We start from the raw sequence: 23,917 nt of genomic DNA, 5'->3' as shown, positions 1-23,917 counted from the left end.
AAAAAAAAAAAAAAAAAAAGTGCCCAAAGCGACATATTTGATTCTGTTGGCTTCTTTTTTTCCCCATAGTTTGGCATTTTTTAAAATGATAACCACTATAAGAATAGAATAATAGACATTCTAATGGGTGTGAAGTGGTCCCTCTTTTCCAAATTTGGTAATTTTCATTGTTTTGGGATCTCTCCCATTCTTTCTTGAAGATGTTTTTAAAACAGAGCTCTTCTAGTTTTTCTCTTCTTACTATTATAATAAAAAATTTAGTTCTGGGATCATAATCCAAGCTAATCTTTATATACAAATCTTGGAATATTGTACTTTTTAAAAAATCAGATTTATTGAGGTAGTTATGCACAGTAACATTTACCTGGTGTAAGAGTATAGTTCAGTGAGTTTTGATAAATAGTTGGGTAACCAAAACCACATAGTCAATATGTTGAATGTTTCATCACAGCAAAAGTTTCCTTGTATCCTTTGTAGTAATTCCCCTCAGCTCCTGGCAATCACTGATATGATCTGTCCCTATAGTTTTGGGCATCTTTTTATGAGTTTATTGGTCGTTTATGTCTGTTTTTTGGCAAATGTGTAATTCATTCTTCTGCCTATTCTTCTTTATTTATTCTTTTTTGTGGTAGTGGGGATTACCCAGGTGCGGTCTACCTCTGAGCCATGTTCTCTCCCTTTTTAAATTTTATTTTTGAGACAGGGTCTCTCCAGTAGCCCAAAATGGCCTTGAACATGTGATCCTTCTGCCTCAGCTTCAGGTAGCTGGGATTACAGGCATGTGCCTCCATGCCTAGGTCACTTTTGTTTTTAAAATTTTAAGCAAATATGATATTGTTACAAATATTCTCACCACTTACATTGCAAATGCTATTATACTATTTTCTCCTTTTTTTCAAATTAAGAATCCCAAAATTGGGCTGGGAATGTGGCTCAAGCGGTAGCGTGCTTGCCTGGCATGCGTGCGGCCCGGGTTCGATCCTCAGCACCACATAAAACAAAGATGTTGTGTCCGCCAAAAACTAAAAATAAATAAATATTAAAAAAAAAAAAAGAATCCCAAAATACATGTAAACAGATATTTTCTTTATTGAAAACAGGAAGATGAGCATCCAAACGTTTTGAGTTGATTTATAACAAACTCTTAATAATTTCTTCATGTGTCATTATTGAGTATGTATTGAACACTTATTCTCTACCAGGCACAGTAAAAAATACTATTGATAGTGTAAGAAGAAATTGGAACTGAGAGAATAGCTTAGCAGTAAAGCACCTGCTAATCATGCACAAGGCCCTGGGTCCAATCCCCAGCACTGCACACCCCCCCACCCCCCAAAAAAGAAATTACATACAAGAAACTGGTTAGTGATTTATTTTCAGGATAAAGAAATGAAGGGTTAAGATGTACACACTCATGAGACAATATTTTTTGGTTGCTGTATGTGGTGTTTATTAAAAAAATCTTTCTCTATGTTATCAAAACACTCATGATATTTATTTTTAAATTTCAAACTATAAAGAACTACGTGGAGATGGGGTGCTTAACCACTAAACTACATCCCCAGCCCTTTTTTTGTTTGTTTTTTTATTTAGAGATAGGGTCTTGCTGAGTTGCTGAGTCTGGTTATGAACTTGTGGTCCTCCTGCTTCAGCCTCCTAAGCCATTGGGATTACAGGCTTGCACCCAGCTTTGTTTTGATTTAATGGCATCATGAGATGAGAAAAATGAAAAAGGTGGTTTTTGTTTTGTTTTGTTTTTGTACTGAGGGTTGAACTGAGGGACACTGGACCACTGAGCCACATCCCCAGCCCTATTTTGTATTTTATTTAGAGACAGGGTCTCACTGAGTTGCTTAGTGCTCGAAGTTGCTGGGGCTGGCTTTAACTCGTGATCCTTCTGCCTCAGCCTCCTGAGCTGCTGGGATTATAGGTGTGCGCCATCACGTTCAGCAAAAAGGCGGTTTTAATCAGTGATTTCTACCTTTGCTTTACTGTATTCCGTTACTAGCCACTCATGAAGCTTTGCAGAGTCCACAGACTAAGAAATTAATTTTCAAAATGAGATTTGCACGTAATTATTACTTTGTAGATGCATGCTAAACATACTGACTATGCTGAATTTTTAAGTTCTTTTTAGGTTTAACTTGGAACAAGAATTAATGTTTTAAATCAGTCACTTGATTCAAACAAAGTAGATTTATGCTTCTAAATACTACACTTGTAATCTTATATACCATTTTTTATGATGTAATCATATGTTAAGTAGAAATTTGCTTTAGAAAGGAGGCATCTAGGGGCTGGGGATGTGGCTCAAGCGGTAGCTCGCTCGCCTGGCATGCGTGCGGCCCGGGTTCGATCCTCAGCACCATATACAAACAAAGATGTTGTGTCCGCTGAAAAAATGAAAAATAAATATAAAAAAAAAAAAAGAAAGGCATCTAACAATGAACACATTATGTAAGATTTGGATATAAACTGTGCTTTTTTCCCTCATTTACTGAAATCATGTTCATATTTTACAACATTATATGTTATGAACTATTTATTTAAAATAAGTTTCCCCTAAATGAAATTGATTTCACTAGTATAACCTTGCAGTGGTTATAAGCATTACTGCAATGAGACAGTAAGTAAAATGGATTCTTAGTCCTAAAATTTTGAAGAACATGTGACTATATCATTCCCCCCCCCCCCCTTGAAGACTCACATACATATTAAGATGTCAAAAGGACTCAGAAGTAGCCAGGTACAGTGGCACACACCTGTAACCCAGCATCTCGGGAGGCCAAGACAGGAGAATTGTAAGTTTAAAGCCAGCCTCAGCAAAGTCGAGGTGCTAAGCAGCAATTTGGAGACAGGAGACCCTGTCTCCAAATAAAGTACAAAAATAGGAAAATAGGGCTGGGAATATTGCTCAGTGGTCAAGTGCCACTGAGTTCAATCCCTGGTACCAAAAAAAAAAAAAAAGACTCAGAAGTCATAGTAATGTTTTTCAAACTTATTTGATCACAACCTACTTTTCTTGTAGTGTCTGTCAATGGTATGCTTTGGGAAATAAATGGCATACTCTTCATGTTTGTGATACATACAAATAATGATTTCTATTTTGAAGCAGGACAGAAGGAGCAAGCTGTGGAATGGTATAAGAAAGGTATTGAAGAACTAGAAAAAGGAATAGCTGTTATAGTTACAGGACAAGGTAAGGTTATGTTTATATTTATTTACAGCCATCCCAAATATACAGCCATCCCTTCTTATCCACCAGGCCCCTAGTGGATGCCTGAAACTGCAGACATTACCAAGCCACATATACTATGCTAATAGCCAGCATGACTTCTTAATGTGCAGTTTAGCGTGTGCAGTGTGGATATGGTGAATTAAGGCATGATTCCTGTCCTGGGTGGGACAGACAGGACAGGGTGAGATTTTATCTTAGTACTCTGAACAGGGAGCAGTTTAATACTTATTACCTGTATGTTTTTGAAATTTTCCATTTAATATTTTTGGGCTGCAATTGACCATAGGTAACTGAAACTGCTGAGAACAAAACCATGGTTGGGGGCAAGGGCATATGATTTCCCTGGTTTTAAATCTATTTATCTTAATAAAGGCATTTCTAACCTTTTTGTGTGTGGTAGGGAGAAGGTCCTCGAGATTGAACCCCATTGGTACTCTACCACTGAGATATATCCTAACCCAAAATTTTAAGATCCTCAAACTTGTGATCCTCCTGCTTTAGAATCCTGAGTTGCTGCAAATACAGGCATGCACTACTGCACCTGGCTAAATATTTTTAGATGTTAATATTAACATTGGTAGACATACAGTTTATTACCTATTCTAAAAATGAAGTTGTAACCAATATGCACAAACTTGTTTACCCATAGTAGTCAGGCAACAGCTACTATATTACTTGTGTCCTTCTTGGAGTTTTCTATTGGTTATCAGACATATATTTTTGCCCTGTTTTTGAAACCCAGTCCTTTCTTTATTGTCAAGGAGAAAAGAAACAGTTAATCCACAAATGCCCTTTGCACTTGTGTGTAATGCTCCCCCAGCCCCGTACTGGGATTGACCCCAGGACCTTGCACCATGCTAGCCAAGTGCTCTACCTTTTAGCTACATCCCCCAGCCTGATAATACATCTTAACTGTATGATACTTAGTAAATGTCTTATTTTGATTTATGTTTGGCTTTTAAAAACAAAACCAGCCAGGCACAGTGGTACACACCTGTCATCTCAGCAACTTGAGAGACTGAGGCAAGAGGATCGATCTCAAGTGTGAGGCCAGCCTGGTCAATTTAATGAGACCCTGTCTCAAAACAAAAAATTTTAAAAAGGATTGGGGATATAGCTCAGTGGTAGGGTACCCTCAATATCAGCAAAACAAACCAAAACCAGTTATTTCTCATCTTTTCTATTACCTCAAATTAAAATTAGAGTTCTGGCCAGGCATGGTGGCATGCACCTGTAATCCCAGCAGTTCAGGAGGCTGAAGCAGGAGGATTACAAGTTCAGAGCCAGTCTCAGGAACTTAGTGAGACTGTAAGCAACCTAGTGAGACCCTGTCTGATAAAGGGCTGCGAATATGGCTAAGTGGTTAAGTGCCCTTGGGTTCAACCCTGGTACGTACGTACGTACATACATACATAAAATTAGAGTCTAATATCTTTAAATACATTTATTGCATACTTTACCACATGCCCAAGCATCATTTTTTAAGTGCTTCATATGTAGTATCTTTTTTTTTTTGTAGTTGTAGATGGACATAATGCCTTAATTTTATGTGTTTTATTTTTATGTGGTGCTGAGGATCAAACCCAGTGTCTCATGCACGCTAGGCAAGTGTTGTGCCACTGAGCTACAGCCCCAGCCCTGTAGTATCTCTTAACTTTTCTCTACAATTCAATGCTCTGTAGCTGTTAGTATCCTTATTTTTCAGATGAATAACCTGAAGTATAGAGAAGTACATTACTTAAGGTCTCTTGGCTAGCAAGTGATAAAGTCATGATGTGAACCCAAGCAGTAATTGATAGTTATATATGTCAAAGCCTGAATTCTTAAATAACATGTAATGAGTGTAGTATAGTATGTGAGTGACACTTTTAAATAGAGACATGTTACTTAATAGCAGGAATACATTCCAATAAATGTGTCATTACACAGTTTTCTCATTGTGTGAACATCTCTGAGCATATTTACACAAACCTGGATGATATAGATCAATCATTCTATATGTTTTTTGATGCAATCAAAGGATAATGGTAAACATGAGTTATGTGAGATTGCTACCTGTATAGTAGTAAATTTTTTTAATATATATTTTTTAGTTGGAGATGGACACAATACCTTCATTTTATTTATTTTTATGTGGTGCTGAGAATTGAACCCAGTGCCTCATGTGCGAAGGCAAGTGCTCTGCTACTGAGCCACAATCCCAGCCTCAGTAAATTTTTTATAACTAAAAAAAGTATAATATAGAAGTGTGGTAAATAAAACAATAGCATAGTCTTTTGTTATTAACAAGTATTATTTGTACTGTATGAACTATATTTATATACTACTGATAGCAGAGTAGGTTTGTTTACACCAGCTTCTTTGGAACTTTTGTCATGTGTTTAGCTATTGTTAATCAAACTGACATTATGCAGCACATGACTGTACTTCAGTTTATCATAGCTAAAATAAATTCAGAAGCAAAAAGTATAATATTAAGTTACAAAAAAATTCAGTATTTCAGTTAAGAATCAGTAGATGTTTTGGGGTAGCTAGATGACTCTACTATCTAATATTAGTTAAACTCTAGTAATTGTAATGTGTCCAGTATCTACTCTGTTTTCTTCCTTTCCCTTTTATATTTTGACTACTTCTGTAGCTACTGGTCTCCTGTATAAGAGAAAGCAGAATAAAACATAAATATGGGTGTGTAGGCCTTTGAGAGACTTTAAAGAACATGACTATGAATTATGTGAAAAATATATTTGCAGCTGTCAACTACATGGAGAATATGAGAAGAAAATTAATTTGTTATAAGAAAACCAGTATTTCATCAATAAAAAATGCCTTCTGTTGCATCACAAAGAGAAAAAGCTGTTAATTGAACTATGATACAGTTTCTATTTAGGGATTAGAATTTTGATTTCAATTTTATTGAGTAGAATGTATTAGTCTTAATTTGCTATAGTAATAGTGTTGATGTCTGTGACAGATGTGTGCATGGACAGGCAATGACAAACTATGTTCTGACTGCAGCCAGGTTGATAGCATTAGTAAGTTGGCAGTGATGATAAAATGAATCCCAATTTGAAATGTGGATAAAAAATATCATAGGTTTCACTAAAAAAAAAAAAAGTGATAGGTTTCATGAATTGTGTATGAAATACATAACCACAGTAGGTCAGAACCATGATTACGTGGCTTCAATAGTATTATTTGAAAATATCAATATTTATTAGCTATTATTTGAGCACATTAATTTCTTTGTAAAGACTTTGACTCTTTTTGATTAATTGGGTTGATCTATTATCTGGAAACAATATTAGTAGAGAAAGGTAGATATTTTAATTCATCTTTTTTTGTTGTTGTTGTTTTCTTTCTTAGGTGAACAGTGTGAAAGAGCTAGACGCCTTCAAGCTAAAATGATGACTAATTTGGTTATGGCCAAGGATCGTTTACAACTTCTAGGTATCAGTTAATGTGTAATTGGATATGAGATGTATTTGAAATGTATGATTAATGAATGTCTTAATTGTAGATAGAAGCAGATTAGTGATTGAAATGTGGCCTAAGCTTTTTTGTTTTAATATGCTCAGCGTTTCCAAACATAAACTAAATCAGAAAGAAGAATATTTCTAAGTGTCCATTAGCTTTGATAATAATCAGTTCATGACCATTCTTGATTTATTCATATCAGGGGCAGGCAAACTGCAGTCATTGGACAAACCCAGCTTGCTGCCTATTATTATGATAGCTTTATCAATCACACAGGCACTTCTGTTTCTTTTTCTTTTCTTTCTTTTTTTTTTAATGTTTATTTTTTAGTTTTCGGCAGTCACAACATCTTTGTTTGTATGTGGTGCTGAGGATCGAACTCGGGCCGCACGCATTCCAGGCGAGCGCGCTACCGCTTGAGCCACATCCCCAGCCCAACATTTCTGTTTCTTTATGTATTAGCTGTGACTTTCATGCTACAGTGTCAGAATGGAATAATCCATACAGAGATCATACAACCCTCAAAACCTAAAATATATAATACCTGGTCTTTTATAGAAAAAGTTTAATATAATAGGACTACCTGCTTTGCTTTTCTTCTTGCATTTTGTGTGTTGAAACCAGGTCTTTGTCATATAGTTTTTCCTACATTCTGACTGTTGTTGCATACATCTGTATGGTGTTATTTATTTAAAGAGAGAGAGAGAGAATTTTAAAATTTATTTTTTCTGTTTTCTGCGGACACAACATCTTTGTTTGTATGTGGTGCTGAGGATCGAACCTGGGCTGCATGCCAGGCGAGTGCTCTACCGCTTGAGCCACATCCCCAGCCCTGTATGGTGTTTTTTAACATGCTTTTTTGTCTTTCCTGTAAATTGATTGTTGAATATAGAACATTGATTAGATTGAAAGTTGATTTTAATTTTTTAATGACAGGACTTCTTCATAGATGGCTATATATGTGTTCATCAGTAGTTCTTCCATCTTCTTATAAGATGAGCAGAAGTTAACTAAGGCCTGATGACGTTTTAATTCTATCATTCTATCAGCATTCATTAGCTGAAATGGAAACTTTCCTTTCTATTTGATGGTATAAGGTTTTTTTTTGTTTGTTTGTTTTTTGTTTTTTTGGGAGGGGGTACCTGGGATTGAACCCAGAGTCATATCTGCAGCCCTTTTTTTTGGGGGGGGGGTACTAGGGATTGAATTCAGGGATACTCGACCACTAAGCCACATCCCCAGCCATATTTTTTATTTTATTTTGAGACAGGGTCTCACTGAAATGCTTAGCACATCTCTGTTGCTGAGGCTGGCTTTGAATTTGCAATCCTCCTGTCAGCCTCCCAAGCTGCTGAGATTACTGGCATGCACCACCACATTTGCACCCAGCTGCAGCAGTCCTTTTTTTATATTTTATATAGAGACGGGGCCTTGCTGAATTGCTTAGGGCCTCAATGAGTTGCTGAGGCTGGGTTTGAACTGACAATCCTTCTGCCTCAGCCTCCTGAACCACTGGGATTATAGAGGTGTGCTACTATACCTGGCTTGATGGTATAAGTTTAAAATATATGTGTGTGTGTGTGTGTGTACCAGCGATTGAACTCGGGGTCACTCACCACTGAGCCACATCCCCAGCCATATTTTGTATTTTATTTAAAGACAGGGTCTCCCTGAGTTGCTAAGCATATTGCCATTGCTGAGGCTGGCTTTGAACTCTCGATCCTCCTGTCTCAGCCTCCTGAGCTGCTGGGATTACAGGCATGTGCCACCATGCCTGGCTTAAAAATATATTTTAAGGGAAAATCTATGCCTTAAAACAAAGTGGAACAAACATCTACCACATCTGAATCATTCTACTATACCTTGGTATGATGGAAATAGTAGATATTTATTTGGTAAGAAGGCAGACCTTATATATTTGTACCTCTGTGAGTTGGAGTAAGTTATTTAGCATATTTGAATCTTTTTTTTTAATCTAATTTTTAAATAAGGCTAATAGATAATATTTACCTCCTATTTGTGACTATTGTGTTATTGAAGGAACCTAACCTATAGTAAGTACTTTTCAAATGTTGAGGATTTTTCAGCTGTGCTGGTGATCAAACCCAGGGCCTTTCATAAGGTCAGCAAGCATTCTACCACTGAGCTAACCTCCAACCCCATAATATTGGTTTTTATTCTTTTTTTTTTTTAATCTGTCCCCCTCCCCTGCTTTAGTAGAAAAATATTTACATGTCTATTTATTTATTTACTTATTTTGTAGTTTTTTTTTTTTTCCCTATGTAGTTAAAAAACCAACCTTCACTACAGAGGGCTAACAAGATAATGTTCCCTGACTTCTGTGGCTGAAAGGGTTTTCCTTTTTACTTCCTTTATAAAGGCTATTATATATCAAATATAATTAAAAGTTAGGGCTGGAGAATGGTACAGTGCTTGCCTAGCATGTGTGAGGCCCTGTGTTTGATCCCCTGCAATACACATATGTCATGTGTGTGTTTATATATAATAAAATATTATATCAAAGGTTATAGTAAAATAGTTAATTGTTCTAGTAGGTAATTTATATGTGTTTTAGCTATGAAGCCTTTCAAAGTATATTTAAAGTGTCATATATGATGCAGAATAAATATGATTATGGAACAGTTTGTAACATGTTTCAAATTGAATGAGTTGACTTTTATCTTTTATTTAAAGTTCTGATACAGTAAAATATTAAAAGTATATTGTCAATTATAGACCTCTTTTTCCCCTTCTTGTTTTGGTGGATTAAACCCAGACCTTTACATATACTAAGCAAGTTCTCTACCTCTGAGCTATATCCCCAGCCATTTTTATTTTGAGATAGTATCTTGCTAAGTTGTCCAGGTTGGTCTTGAGCTTGAGATCTTTCTGCCTCAACTTTGTGAATAACTAGTATTACAAGCATGAACCACCACACCCAGCTGTATATATGCTTATTTTTCAATGTGACTTTGTAATTTATTTGCATTATTAGAAGATAGGACAAAAAGAATACAACATAAAGCTAGCTATTAAAATAATACTTTTTATGTTTTGAAATGGATATCTGTTTTCATTCTCAAAAAAATATTTATAAAAGATATTACTTGCATATTGCAGTGTTAGGGATCAACCCCACAGCCTTATACATATTAGGTAATGAGAGAGATGTTACTTTAAAAATAGAGAGGAGATACCAGGTGTGGTGGCACGTGCCTGTAATCCCAGAAACTCTAGAGGCTGAGGCAGGAGGATCACTGTTGAAATAGCAACAGTGTTATTCAGTGTTAATCAGGAATATCACAAGTTGGAGGACAGCCTCAGCAACTCAGCTAGACCCTGTCTCAAAATTTTAAAAATGGGCTGGGGATGTAGCTCAGTGATAAAGTACCTCTGGGTTCAAACCCCAGTACAAAAACAAAAATAACAACAACAAAAAAAAAAACCTGCAGAGGGTGGCAAAAAGCAGACATTAACATATTCCTGTCTTCCAAGAACTGACAAGGTGTGGGAGTGGTGATACAAAAGTAGTAAAATAAACAAAAAACTGTACAGTTGCGTAGTAAAGCATATTTGTGTTAAAATTTATGCTGGTTAAAAATCATTTTCCTAGAGGTGTGGTACCAGATGAATGGGGAGAATGATCCTGTGAGTTCCCCAAACAAACTGGTTTGAGAGGGAACAGCCTCTCTGATAAAGGTGGGGAGACTTTATTTATCTTGGGGTTAGTGATAATGAAAGCTAGAGTAAAGCTTAACTGCATAAAAAAGATAATTTGGCATTAGCATTTTGATATTCCTGGTGGTTACACTTCATTAAACATCAGTTTTCTTATGTCTCTCTGTTCTATGCTAGCTATAGTGCCAAGGGATATAAACTGAATTTACTTGTTAACTCAGCAAATACTTGATGATGACTATGTGGTAAGCTCTGTTTTAGGCATTTGGGATATAGACAAGGATCCGACCTCCATAGAGTTTGTATTCCATCCAAGAGAAGACAGTATATGATAACCATAAATGATAAGTTAAGCAGTATTATAGAGGAAAAGTAAAACAGGAGGAGTGGATTGGGAGGTGCTTTGAGTTTTTAGTTTTGAACAGGATAGTCAGGGTATTCTTTTTTTTTGAAGGTGATATGAGTTACCCAGAAAGATATGTAGGAGAAGAATGGTTACAGAGAAATAAGAGCCTGTGCCATTCCTTGAAGGAACATACCTGGTATGTTTGTGAAGCAGTAAAGAGACCACTGTACAAGTGTTAAAATAGATGAGGTCAGAGAACTAATGGGGGCAGAGGCTGTCATAACATATGGGGCTTGGATAGGCCACCATGAGGATTTGAACTTTTACGATCTGTGAAAAGAAGAGCAGCTATAAGGAATTGGGAGAAAGAAATGGCATAAGCTGGCATAAGACTTAAGTTTTAGGAATATTGCTCTGATTGTCAGGTTGCATGTAGACTCTGAGGGATGAACCAGGGAGATCAGGTAGGACACTGTTAAGACAATCTGAGAAAAATGATGGAGGCTTGGGCCAGCATGTAGTAAGAAAAAATGGCAATAGGTAGTTGAATTATAATATTTGAAGGTTGAACAATTTACTGATAGATTGGTTGCAATTCTTCTGTTTAAGGATCTTATAATGGGAGAAACAGACACAAAAGTCATCATCACTGTATGTAGCATGAGCATATGTACATATTTTATAGGGGTAGAAAACAGATATCTGAGAAAGCAACCTAGAAGAAGTAAAATCTAAAATGCAGATATTAAAAGATAAATAAAAGTTATTAAATAACTCAAGAAAAGACATCTCTGGAAGAAACAGCAGCTTGAACAAAGTCTGAAGGGCAGGGTTGGGGATATAGCTCAGTTGGTCGAGTGCTTGCCTCACATGCACAAGGCCATGGGTTCAATCCCCAGTACCACACACACACACACACAAAGAAAAACTGGTTGGGCTGGAGTTGTGGCTCAGTGGCAGAGCGCTTGCCTAGCATGTGTGAAGCTATGGGTTCGATTCTCAGCACTGCATATAAATAAATAAAATAAAGGTCCATCAATGACTAAAAAATATATATATTAAAAAAAAAGGCTCAAGGGCAAGAAATAGCATGATGAGTAGGGAAATATAGGTGCTGGTAGAGCATGAAGTAGAGATTACTCAGCATAGGAGATGGAGACAGATCATGGATGACCTGGATTATCATTTGAAGGAGCTTGAGGTGCAGTCTGGGCATTTGGAAGTCATTAAGGGTTTTAAGAAGAAGGGTTACATGTTAATATTCTCCCTCAGAGTATATCAAATAGATTATTATGTGGGGATTGGGTATGGGGAGGTCATGAATCACTGTTTTAATTAATTAATTATTTTTAAAAAATTATTTTGTGGTACTCGGGATAGAACCCAGGATTCATGCATGCTAGGCAGGCACTTCACCATTGAGCTACATCCCCAGCCCATCACTGTTTTAATTTAAATAATCAATTAGTCTATAAAACCTATTCATTCTAAAAAGAAACAGTTTTTTGGGGGAGTGGGGGGTGCTGGGGATTGAACCCAGAGTCTTGCTCTGTTAAGCAAATGCTCTACCACTGGGCTACATCCCCAGTTGTTTTCCTTTTTTTTTTAAAACAGAAATGAATTGGAGTAGAATTATATTAGCAGTATACTGCTATAGTGTATGTGTATGGTTCCACACAAAAAAATATAAACTCTTTGTACAAGTTCTGTGACCTTTTGTTCCCAATTAATGTGAAAAGAAACTGTTTAATTACTGTTTACTGTTTACTGTATCATGAATGTCTGTGAACTTTTTGTTACATTTAATTGAAGTATTAACTGATAAAGATGACTTATACAGATCAGTATTTTTTTCTAATTTATGCTCTTAACACAAGTGGACTGTGTCTCATTATGGCAATTTAAAGAGTATTATTGAGAAAAATCAAATGACCTACCTGTTAGCTAAGCAAAAAAACCAAAAAAAGTCTCCGAGGTATATTGTATCAGCCAGTTCTAGAATACAAAAGGTGTGCAGTACTTTGTGCTTTGTGTAGAAAGGGTAGCTGCTATTTAACCTGTCCCAGAGGCATGTGTTGTTAAACCAAGCATGGCGCCTGCTTGTCTGACCTTAGAAATAAAAGTTTGAGTTAGTATGTATGAGCTACTCCCCTGTCCCCTTTTATATTCTGGGGATCAAATCCAGGGTTTTGTGCATGGTAGGTAAGTGCTCTATCACTGAACTAAACCTCTACCCTCTGTGCTGCAATTTTAAATGTTTTCAATGACTTGCTAGTAAAGAAAATAAACTGTTATGGGAACTTGGACTATTCAGCAAAATAAACATGATAAAAACAGCCTCTATTACAGGTGAAGCAGAGTACCTACTTTATTATGTACATTATTTAATCTTTGAGAATTCTTAGAAAACTGAGGTTAAGCATGGTCGTATCATCAGTAAGTGGTGGAGCAAAGTATGCATTAGCTATCATATTAGACTGACTGATGAGAAAGAAAGAGAGTGTAACAGTGGTGGAGAATACCAAAAATCAAACTGTTACCTTCTTGGGCTTTTGGTGCCAGATTTAGAGACTCAAGACAGTTGCAGGGTTTTTGCTGTTTGCAGTAGAGGTAGGATTGAAATAATCCTGAATTGATTTATTTAATAAGTATACCATATACCCACATGCCACAAAATTTAAAAAATTCAAGTATGAATGGCATCCATTTTGTACTCTGCCCCAGCCACCCATTCCCCCTCCTAAGAGGCACCTGCATTACCAGTTTCTTTGGGTCCTTTTTAGAGTCAATATTCCTATACACAACTGCACATGTATGTTTAAACAAATGGTTGGGTACTAAACACAAACTTCTGCAGCATGCTCATTTCACTCTGCTTTATTGCCTCTGTTTTTTTGGCTGACTTAATGTTAGTTCATGTAACCAAATGTAGCATTTCTTACTCATTCCTTTTGTGTCATTTTAAGTGCTTTTCTCTCCTGAAATGTCCTTTCTTTTTATCTTTTCAAATCTTAGCCAACTTATTGTTGACTTCCTCTGTGACACCTTTTCAATGATGTCTTCTATACTACTTAGTCCTTTTTAAAAAATATTGTTATTTGCCAATTATATGTAGTAAGTTTATGGATGGTAGAGACCATATTCATTTTTTTATCTGATACTTTCCCAACACAGTTGATTTGAATGTATGTGATAATTCAGTAAATATTTGCTGGGAGTAATGCTGGTATGTAACTGTTCAGGTTGCCAAATCTGAATAAGTCATATTTTGAACATAACCTTTCACCTGTTGATTTCTGTTGCTATTTTCATGTCTTGAGTTTTTACTAATTACGTTTTTGAAGAGTATTTATATAAATGGAAAAACTCTTCATCATAAAACAACCTTGTAACGCCTTGAATAATATTTCATTTTCACATGCAAATTTTATTTCATTATTTTTTTCTTTTTGTTTATTTTGTCCTTTTTTAACCCCCTCTATTGCATAGAGAAGCTGCAACCAGTTTTGCAATTTTCCAAGTCACAAACGGACGTCTATAATGACAATACTAACTTGACATGCCGAAATGGACATCTTCAGTCAGGTAGGTTTAGGTTAACTAACATAAAATAATAAAAGCTTGTGTACAAACTAGAGTCTTGCTTAACCTGATAACATTGATTTGCTTTTATATTGGAAGATTGAATTGTTTTTTGTTTTCATAGGGATGTGTTGAAAACATATATATCTGTCATTGATAGTGTATTTGAACACGTAAAAATAAAATACAGCCTTTCTAAACATTTTTTGCACGTTTTGCGAATCCCAATTTTTGAGATTATAAAATGAGTATACATTCTCTTAAAATATTCTTGTTTCTATTGTCTTTTAAGTTTTTGTATTTTTTTCATGAATAGCTATACCAATTTTTAGTGAAAGTTTAAGACAGATTTTAATTTTTCTTTATCAATTTTCATTGCATTTCAGAATTTCTGTATTTTATACATGAACATTTTAGAAAAAATTTGAAACATCACATTGAGGAGAAACATAATAATATTGTTACTATGGAGTAATCTTTTTTCCATGAACTTTTAGATATCAGTTCCTGTAGAAGATTAAATGTTTTTTTTTTTGTTTGTTTGGTTGGGTTTGATTGGGAGAAACTTCATTTTCTAGACACTCTAATATTTCAGCTCGGTTTTTCTTTTTCTTCTTGTTGTTTGTTTGTTTGTAGTGCTGGGGATGGAACCCAGAGCTTCATGCTTGCTAAACATGCAGTCTACCACTCAGCTACTCCCCCAGCCTTCTCAGTTATTTTGGTGACTTTTTCAGCAATAGTTTAATGTCCAGGGCTTAAATTTTACTAAAGTAAATATTACTTTGATCAAATTATAGTAGAAAAAACTTAGGTTAGGCTGTAAGACAATTGCATTTTTTTATTTATATGTAATTAACAACTTTTAAGGTTTTAATAGAGAAGAGGTAGAATAAATGGATTTCTGTGGAGAGAAGAAATAGCTGGTCATCATCTCTTTTTCCTTGTGACTTCACCTCTGCCTTTAAGGAGTTCTCACTGTGGTTTAGTCTTCCAGTACAGAGTCAATGACTGTATTCCTCTGCCCATTCTTTCCTTTGTCTGATTTAAAATGCCATTTCAAGAATAGATGTTAGTATTTTGTGTGTTCTCTTAGCATGGCTGTGAAGGCATGACATTTTCATAAAGAACTTTAAAACAAAGAAATGTAAGAATGTACCACATACAGACAGTTAAATTTCCAAAGTACATATTTGAGATCTTAATACTTTTATCAGGATAAACAGTAAAAATTTTCTATCCTTGAAAAACTAGTATGCTTTTCCCTTGTTATCATAATTGTTTTCTACTTCATTGAACATGTTAGATCCCATTACATTTTTATGTCATCCAAAAAAGTAAAGAAAAGGCAATATATTTTCTTCCTGGCACTCATTTTAAAAACATCAAACTTTGTCTTATTTGAAATCCCAATAATCTGTCCCATTAATTCTGTATTCTTATTGGAGGGACGTTAACTTCACAACTAATTTATATAGTGTTGATATTTGATATGCAGTAATCCCTAGTGAATGAACTGTCTCACTGAGGCCTAATTTATTAATATCACTCACTTCTGGAATATTATATACTTGAATGATTTATTTCACCTCTTTTTGAAAGAAATCATACCTGTCTACTCAGTACTATAATGTGTTATTTATGGTATCCAATTTTCAATTCAAATTACTAGACATGTAAAGAAATCAGGAAGTGCCAGGCTTGGTGGTCCACGCTTGTAATCCCAATGACTCCTGAGTCAGAAGGATAACAAGGTCAAGGCCAGCCTGGGCAACTTAGTGAGACCCTATCTCAGAATAAAAAGGGATGGGGATGTAGCTCAGTGGTACAGCACCTCTGGGTTCAATCCCTAGCCCAGGAAAAAGGGAGGGAGGGAAGAAGAGAGACGGAAGGAAGGAACGAAGACTCTTAACTTGAAATAGATAGTTAATAGAAATTGAGTAGACTCAGATGTTGGGTTTAGCACTGTAAAGCACTTATTATCAATACAAAGAGTTAAAAGAAAATGTGACATTTAACAAGCAAGTATTCTCAGCAGATGATATAAACTAAGCAATAACAATAATGAGAAGCTGGGCACGGGGGTGCATGCCTGTAATCCCAGCAGCTTGGGAGGCTGAGGCAGGAGGATCGAGTGTTCAAAGCCAATAAAATATAAAATAGGGCTGGGGAGGTGGCTCGGGTCAAGTGCCCCTGCATTCAATTCCCAGTACAACGCCCCCCCCCACCAAAAAAAAAAAAAAACAATATAAGAAATCTTGGGGTTGGGTGTGTAGTTGTAGGTCAGTGGTAGCAGTGGTAGAGCACTTGATTAGTATGCATGAGGCTCTGGGTTCTATCCCTGCACTGTAAGAGGAATTGAAAATAATGAATAGTCAAAAGTTGGAAAGTATGGTTACTAAAATGAAAATTGAAAATGTGCTATTTAATCCCAACAGATTGAGACTGTCTACAGAATGATTCAGTGATATTGACCCTAAGTCAACAGAAATTACTAAATCAGTTGACTCCTGTAGTGTCAGAAAGCAAATTAATGGTTGCCTTGGGCCAGCAGATAAAGTGACAGGAATAGCGTACCAGTGAACATGAGGAAATTTTCTGCTGGGATGGAAACATTTTATTTCATGATTTTTAGTGACTATTTCACTAATATATCTTAATAATATATATCTTTTTTAACTCTAAGTTGTTACTTTAATGGATGCAGTTCATTATTTGTAAACGATTATACTTCATAGTTGATTCAAAAATATTGAAAGGCTTATGCTGAAAAATAATAATCCTCTTATCTCTTTCTAGTTTTGCAGTACAAGGGATTGAACTCAGAGCCTTGCACACACTAAGCAAGCACTTAACCACAGACCTACATCCCCAACCCTTTTTTATTTTGAGATGGGGTCTCATGTAGTTATCTGGGCTGGCCTTGAACTTGTGATCCTCCTTTCTCAGCCTCCTGAGTGTCTGGCATTACATGTGTGCACCACTACACCCAGCAACTCTGTTAGTCTTTCTATCTGAAAAAAATGCCTTCATTCTTACAACACAAGTGGCTTTTCTTTTCCCTGGACATTTTGAACATACTTATTGCCTAATGATATTTGGTATGTTTGATGAAAAGTGTGTTGTCATTCTCATAGGTGTTCCTTGAGAAACAATAATGAGAAGTCTTGGGGCTGGGGGTATAATGCTAGAGCACTTGACTAGTATGCATGAGGCTCTGGGTTTGATCCCCAGCACTGCAAGAGGAATGGAAAATAATGGATAGTCTAAAGTTGGAAAGTATGGTTACTAAAATTAAAATTAAAAATTTGCTGTTTAGCTATGAAATTTTTATTCATAGTCCAACTATGAAATTTCTATTTATAGTCCCAGGACTATATATTTTCTGTCTGAAGAAATTCTTCATTTTCCTTTTTTTCCCCCTCTGAAATAAATACTGTTTAGTACTACTCCAAAGAGGTCTTACCCTTCCCCCCCAACATCTTGGCTTTTATTTAAGTTATTCCCTTTTCTAGAATGCTATCCTGCTTCTTTGCAAGAGTCAATATCTAATTAGCTCCTCGAATGTACCTTTCAGAATGTTACATTTATGTACTGTAAAAACCTTTTGATAAACTTTATTCTCAAATTCCCTAATTTTTGAGTTGTCTTATCATTTGAATATATTTTTTCTGATTATTATAAATTGTCCTCTGTTTCTTTTCTGTAGATTGAATCTGTTTTTGTAGATACAAACTATATTTCCATTTTTTGTTTTTTCTACATTTAGTATACTATACTTATTGGCCATTCGATACATTTGTTCTTGTTTTTGTGGTACTGGAGATTGAACTCAGGGGCACTTTATCTCTGAGCTACATCCCCAGCTCTTTTTATTTTTAAATTTGAGACATGGTCTCATTAAGTTGCTGAGGCTAATCTCAAACTTGAGATCCTCCTGTTTCATCGCCTCCACCTCAAATTGCTTGGCTTACAGAGGTATGCCACTGTGCCCAACTACTTGTTAGTTTAATTAAATCTTGAGTTAGGAATGGTTTTACTTCCTGTGGTGACTAATATAATTCCAAAAGTCATGAACGTTTATGTCTTAGAAAAACAATTCAAGATAATAAAGTGGGTATATAATGATCCTCAGGATTTTCACAAATTTGATTATCATAATATAAATGAATGACTCAAAGTTGATGTAATATTATAATATTTGTGTACATGGTTAAAACTGTCTCAATGCTATATATATATTCTACTTGTCTTAGAGGTCCTGATTTTAGTCCTGTAGTGCCAATTAAAAATTCAGTCTTAAGGTTCAGATCCTCATTTGAAGGTATCCTGAAGGTAAGGTTTTTTAAAAATTTGAATTTTATTTAGTCTTTTTGATTTTATAACAGTTTACCTGAGATAAACTACTTGGTTCTCTAAATAAATAAGCTAATTTCTGGGGTTGGGGTTATGGCTCAGTCGTAGAGCGCTCGCCTAGCAAGTACAAGGCCCTGGGTTTGATCCTCAGCACCACATAAAAATAAATAAATAAAGTAAAGGTATTGTGTCCAACTATAACTACAAAATAAATAAATAAATAAATTTAAATAAGCTAATTCCTTATACTAGTTTAGAGTGCTTTGTTTCTTTAAACCATATTAAGGGATTTGATGACATAAAACAGGCTTTGTCTTTTCTCTTGGCCAGTCTAATTTGCTCATTGATTTAATGTTTATCTTTATAGTAAACATTGCTATTAATAAACACTGACAGTTGCTATGTAAATCTATAAAAATATTATTTAGAAGCAGTAAAATTTTAACACTATATCATAATTCATATAGGGAGTATCAAAGAACTGGTAGCCTTCTGACTTAATCAGAGGCTTTCTATAAATGTACTTCACATAAAATACTTGGTGTGTTAAAAGTCACAACTTGATACTCTTTCTTTTTTTCTTTTTTTTGGGTACTGTCCATTGAACCCAGGACCACATCCCCAGCCCTTTTTTTATATTTTATTTAGAGACAGTGTCTCACTATGTTGCATAGGGCCTGTATAAGTTACTGAGGCAGGCTTTGAACTGGTGATTCTCCTGCCTCAGCATCCTGAGCCACTGGGATTGATACTTTTTCAATATCAGTTAATTCAGAAAATTCTTATAGTGGGCACAGGCTGAACTTTCATAGTAGTTTATAGTCATGAAAGTTTAGAACCAAAATAGTGAAGTATTATTATTTTTTAGTGTATATCATATTTCTAATGACTTTACTGCACTTGTTTCTTAAGTATTTGGGAAATTTATTTGCCTGATACCCTCTTTCTTTCCTCACAATTGAAGTTTTTTTTCTTCATAGAAATATATTTTCTTTTTTTTTTCTAATATTTTTTAGTTGTTGTGGACCTTTATTGATTTATATGTGGTGTTGAGAATTGAACCCAGTGCCTCACATATGCCAGGCAAGGGCTCTACCACTGAGCTACAACCCCAGCCCCTTAGAAATACATTTCTTTATATATAAAAAAAAATTAGAATATGCATCAAAAAAAGAAAAAAACTGAGTAATTATATTCCCATTCACCTACTGAAAACCAGGACACCTTGGTATACGTTCTGATTGAAATCTTATTTTTAAATATTTCTGAATGTAAAAAAAAAATATTATTAGCTTTGTTTTGCAAATTTTTACTTGTCCTTATTAATTTTTTAGCCACTATTTTCTAATGATGGCGGTTTTGCTTTTTCCTTGACAGAAAGTGGAGCTGTTCCAAAAAGAAAAGATCCCCTAACACATGCTAGTAATTCACTGCCTCGTTCAAAAACTGTTCTGAAAACTGGATCCACAGGTCTTTCCGGTCACCACAGAGCACCTAGTTGCAGTGGTTTATCCATGGTTTCTGGAGCAAGACAAGGATCTGGTCCTGCAGCTGCCACTCATAAGGTATTCTAGAATAGCAACTTTAATTGCTGTGTTTTTACAAGTAGAAACTTTAATGTTATACTTGCTTAAGTTTATTATAAGTACTTACTTTACAGAAATGATGTTTCCACAAAGTTAAACATATAATTTTTTAATCTGCAAAGGTATCTCACTATGAAAAAACAAATCTTTTTTATCTCCCCTTTTGGACCTAATTGAACATTTTTTTTTTAATTAAGTTCACTTATCCAGCCTATTGAATGAAATTAGTGATATATATATGTGTGTGTGTGTGTGTGTGTGTGTGTGTGTGTATACACACACACATATATAAAATATGTACATTATATATATCACTTAGTTTATTTTTAAAAATTATTTTAATTTATGTACATATTAACAAGGATCAAAATTATATGACTATGTTGTCCTAGGGCCTTTTTCTTTTATAATAATTAAATCTCTTGGGATAATTTCTTTGTAAACCCCCTTCATGCCAGTTGTTATTCAGTAGTGAATATATTTTAACCTTGGGTGAAATATATAATTTGGGGGAGTTTTATATAATTTTTCCTATTTTAAACCTTGAATCCTGTGAATTTTAAGATTAATGATAGATTGTATTTTCACATTAAATTTTTATATCCTTTAAGGGTACTCCGAAAACAAATAGAACAAATAAGCCTTCTACCCCTACAACTGCTCCTCGTAAAAAGAAAGACTTAAAGAATTTTAGGAATGTGGACAGCAACCTTGCTAACCTTATTATGAATGAAATTGTGGACAAGTAAGTTTTATTTTCTATAGTATTTCATTTTACAGTTTCTATATTAAAGTTTTATGTATAAAATGTGTCATAAATGAAATGGTAAATACCTTATGTGATTTACATACCAAATGTTTATGCTGGCTTTCATTTATAAATGTAGAAAATAATTTTTGCTAATTAATTCAACTTTAGTTTCATAGTTAACATAAAAATGTCTTCATAGGGGCCCAGGTTGTGGTTCAGTGTTAGAGTGCTTGCTTCGAATGCACAAAGCACTAGGTTTGACCCTGGCACCGCATAAAAATAAACAAAAATAATTTTGGGGAGTTTTATATCATGTCCGTCTACAACTAAAAAAAATTTTTAAAAAATGTCTTCATAGAGTTTATATTTCATAATTGTAATATTTATATTTCTGTTGTGAAATTAATTGAGTTATTGTTTCTTAGTGGAACAGCTGTTAAATTTGATGATATAGCTGGTCAAGAGTTGGCAAAACAAGCCTTGCAAGAAATTGTTATTCTTCCTTCTCTGAGACCTGAGGTAAGGGCTTTATTATATTGTCATTTTCTTGTAATACCATTCATTGCTAAATCTGTTGTTGTATTACATATTTGGGCTATGCTAGAATGAATGATACATATAGGATAATCGTTGATTTAGTGTTTTTAAAAAGACATCATTAGCAACTGATTTGGCAAGTTATTATTATAAGAGAATGAATGTGAGTGCCTAATTCCAAATCCTCCCCGCCACCCCCTGATTTTTTTTTTCTGGTATTGGGGATTGAACCCAGGGCATTTTGTCATTGAGCTACATCCCCAGTCCTTTTTTTTTTTTTTTTTGAGACAGGGTCTTGATAAGTTGCTTCAGGCCTCACTAAGTTGCTAAGACTGGCCTCAAACATGGGATCCTCCTGCCTCAACCTCCCGAATTGCTGGGATTACAGGCATGCACCACTGCACTTGGCCTAAAGCCATTTGTAACTTTTATAGAAAAATGGATAGTATGGTATAATATTTATATGAAGGTGAAAGATTTAAAATTATGGTATAAAAATCATACTAAGAGAAGAAATTAAGATAAAAAATAATTCTTTAAGTTTGAAGAACAATCTTTAAAAAAAATTTTAGAGTATTAAATCATTAAATAGATGGGGAGAGTTAGCCAATGATGTATAAGGATCTAACCTTTCATCTCATATTTTGAGACTCATTAGGAAGGTGAGTTATTGCAATTGTTTTTCCATACTTGTACTGTTTGGGGTTTTTGCGGTTCATAGATTGCATATTTAGTGCTCTTCCATTGGTATTATAGAAAATAAATCTGAGGATCAATTTTTGGGATGGTTTTTCTTCTTGAGCATGCTACTGTTATGGACTCAGTAACATCTAGTGGAAATACATAGGTACATTGTGAAGGATGCAGTTTTAAATGAATGTGCAAAGGTTGTACGGCCCTGTTTTTTTTGTTGTTGTTGTTTGTTTGTTTTTAATTTTGAAGATAGTGTCTCACTAAATAGCTTAGGGCCTCACTAAATTTCGATCTTCCTGTCTCAGCATCCCAAGCTATGGGATTACAGGCATGTACCACCACTTCCAACTTGTAAATGACCTTTGGACATGAATTTGTTCAACCATCTCTAAGAATTATATATTGCCTATGTGTTCACTAGAGTGAAGGTAGAGAGAAGGAAGTGAGGTGGGAAAGGTTCAAGACCAAAATGGTCATATTAGAAGAAACCTCAGTGGTACATATACACAATGGAATATTACTCAGCTGTAACAAAGAATGAAATTGAGGCATTTGCTGGTAAATGGATGGAACTGGAGACTATTATACTAAGTGAAATAGCCAATCTCAAAAAACCAAAGGCCATGTTCTCTCTGATATACAGATATTGACTCACAATAAGGGGCGGGGGTTCACTGGATTGGACAGGGTGGAGTCGGGGGAAGTTCAAGACCTGTCTCAGCAATTTAGTGAGGCCCTAAGCTATTTAGCCAGACCCTCTCTTAAACACTGAAAAGGGCTGGGGTAATGGTTCTAGTATTGCTTTGTTTCATATAAGTCTGACTTCATAACCTCAATCGTCCTCAGTAGCTGAGATTGTAGGTATGCATTAGTTTAGCAGGTTTTTATTTTGTTTTGTTTTGGTAATTTCCAAAATTTGGAAACAGCCAAAATCACTGTCAGTATGCAAATGGTTTACAGACTGTGGTATATCCATATAATGAAATATTCAACAATTAAATATTATTCAAATGAGCTACCAAGCCACAAAAGACATAGAACCTTATTTAATGCATATTAGTAAATGAAAGAAGTTAATATGAAAAGGCTACATTTTGTATGATTGCATCTATTTGATACTCTGTAAAAGGCAAAACTATGATCAAGGATTCATGGGGAAGTAAGGAAGAATAAATAAGTGAACCACCAGGGATTTTATAGCAGTAAAACTATTTTGTATGATTCTTTAATGATGGTGTATGTTTGTCAAAACCATAGAATGGAACTGGGGCTGTGGCTCAGCAGTAGAGCACTTGCCTAGCATGTGTGAGGCCCTGGGTTTGATCCTCAGCACCACATAAAAATAAAGGCATTGTGTCCATCTACAACTACAAAAAGATAAGAATTAAAAATACAATTACAAAGGGCTGAGGATGTGGCTTTGTGGTTAAATGGCTCTGGGTTCAATCCCCAGTAACCCCCCCCCAAAAAAAATTATANAATTAAAAAAAAAAAAAAAAAAAACATAGAATGTACCACATTAAGAGTGAACACTTGGCCAGGTATGGTGGTGCACACCTATAATCCCAGGTCTCAGGAGGCTGAGGCAGGAGGATCAAGAGTTCAAAGCCAGCCTCAGCAAAGGTGAGGTGCTAAGCAACTCAGTGAAACCCTGTCTCTAAATGAAATACAAAATAGGG

At 35.1% G+C, this 23,917-nt stretch overlaps 1 protein-coding gene across 4 annotated transcripts in view; it reads left to right on the top strand.

Moving 5' to 3' along the window:
* The window catches only part of Spast (spastin), a 58,857-nt gene that overhangs the window by 10,302 nt on the left and 24,638 nt on the right, over window positions 1-23,917 (top strand). Inside the window, exons 2-7 of one of the 4 annotated variants that reach the window (XM_015479791.2) lie at window positions 3,113-3,199; window positions 6,602-6,685; window positions 14,226-14,321; window positions 20,049-20,236; window positions 20,869-21,002; window positions 21,434-21,527. In XM_015479791.2, the coding sequence (XP_015335277.1) occupies window positions 3,113-3,199; window positions 6,602-6,685; window positions 14,226-14,321; window positions 20,049-20,236; window positions 20,869-21,002; window positions 21,434-21,527 (683 nt within the window). The remainder of the gene's footprint in view (window positions 1-3,112; window positions 3,200-6,601; window positions 6,686-14,225; window positions 14,322-20,048; window positions 20,237-20,868; window positions 21,003-21,433; window positions 21,528-23,917) is intronic. The other 3 variants (XM_015479792.2, XM_048804576.1, XM_048804577.1) reach the window with 3 other exon arrangements.

This window comes from Marmota marmota, unplaced genomic scaffold (genome assembly GCF_001458135.2).
Source record: "Marmota marmota marmota unplaced genomic scaffold, marMar, whole genome shotgun sequence".
Classification (NCBI taxonomy): Eukaryota; Metazoa; Chordata; class Mammalia; order Rodentia; family Sciuridae; genus Marmota; species Marmota marmota.
Note: the sequence above shows the minus strand (reverse complement) of the source record. Positions and strands in the feature narration are given on the sequence as shown.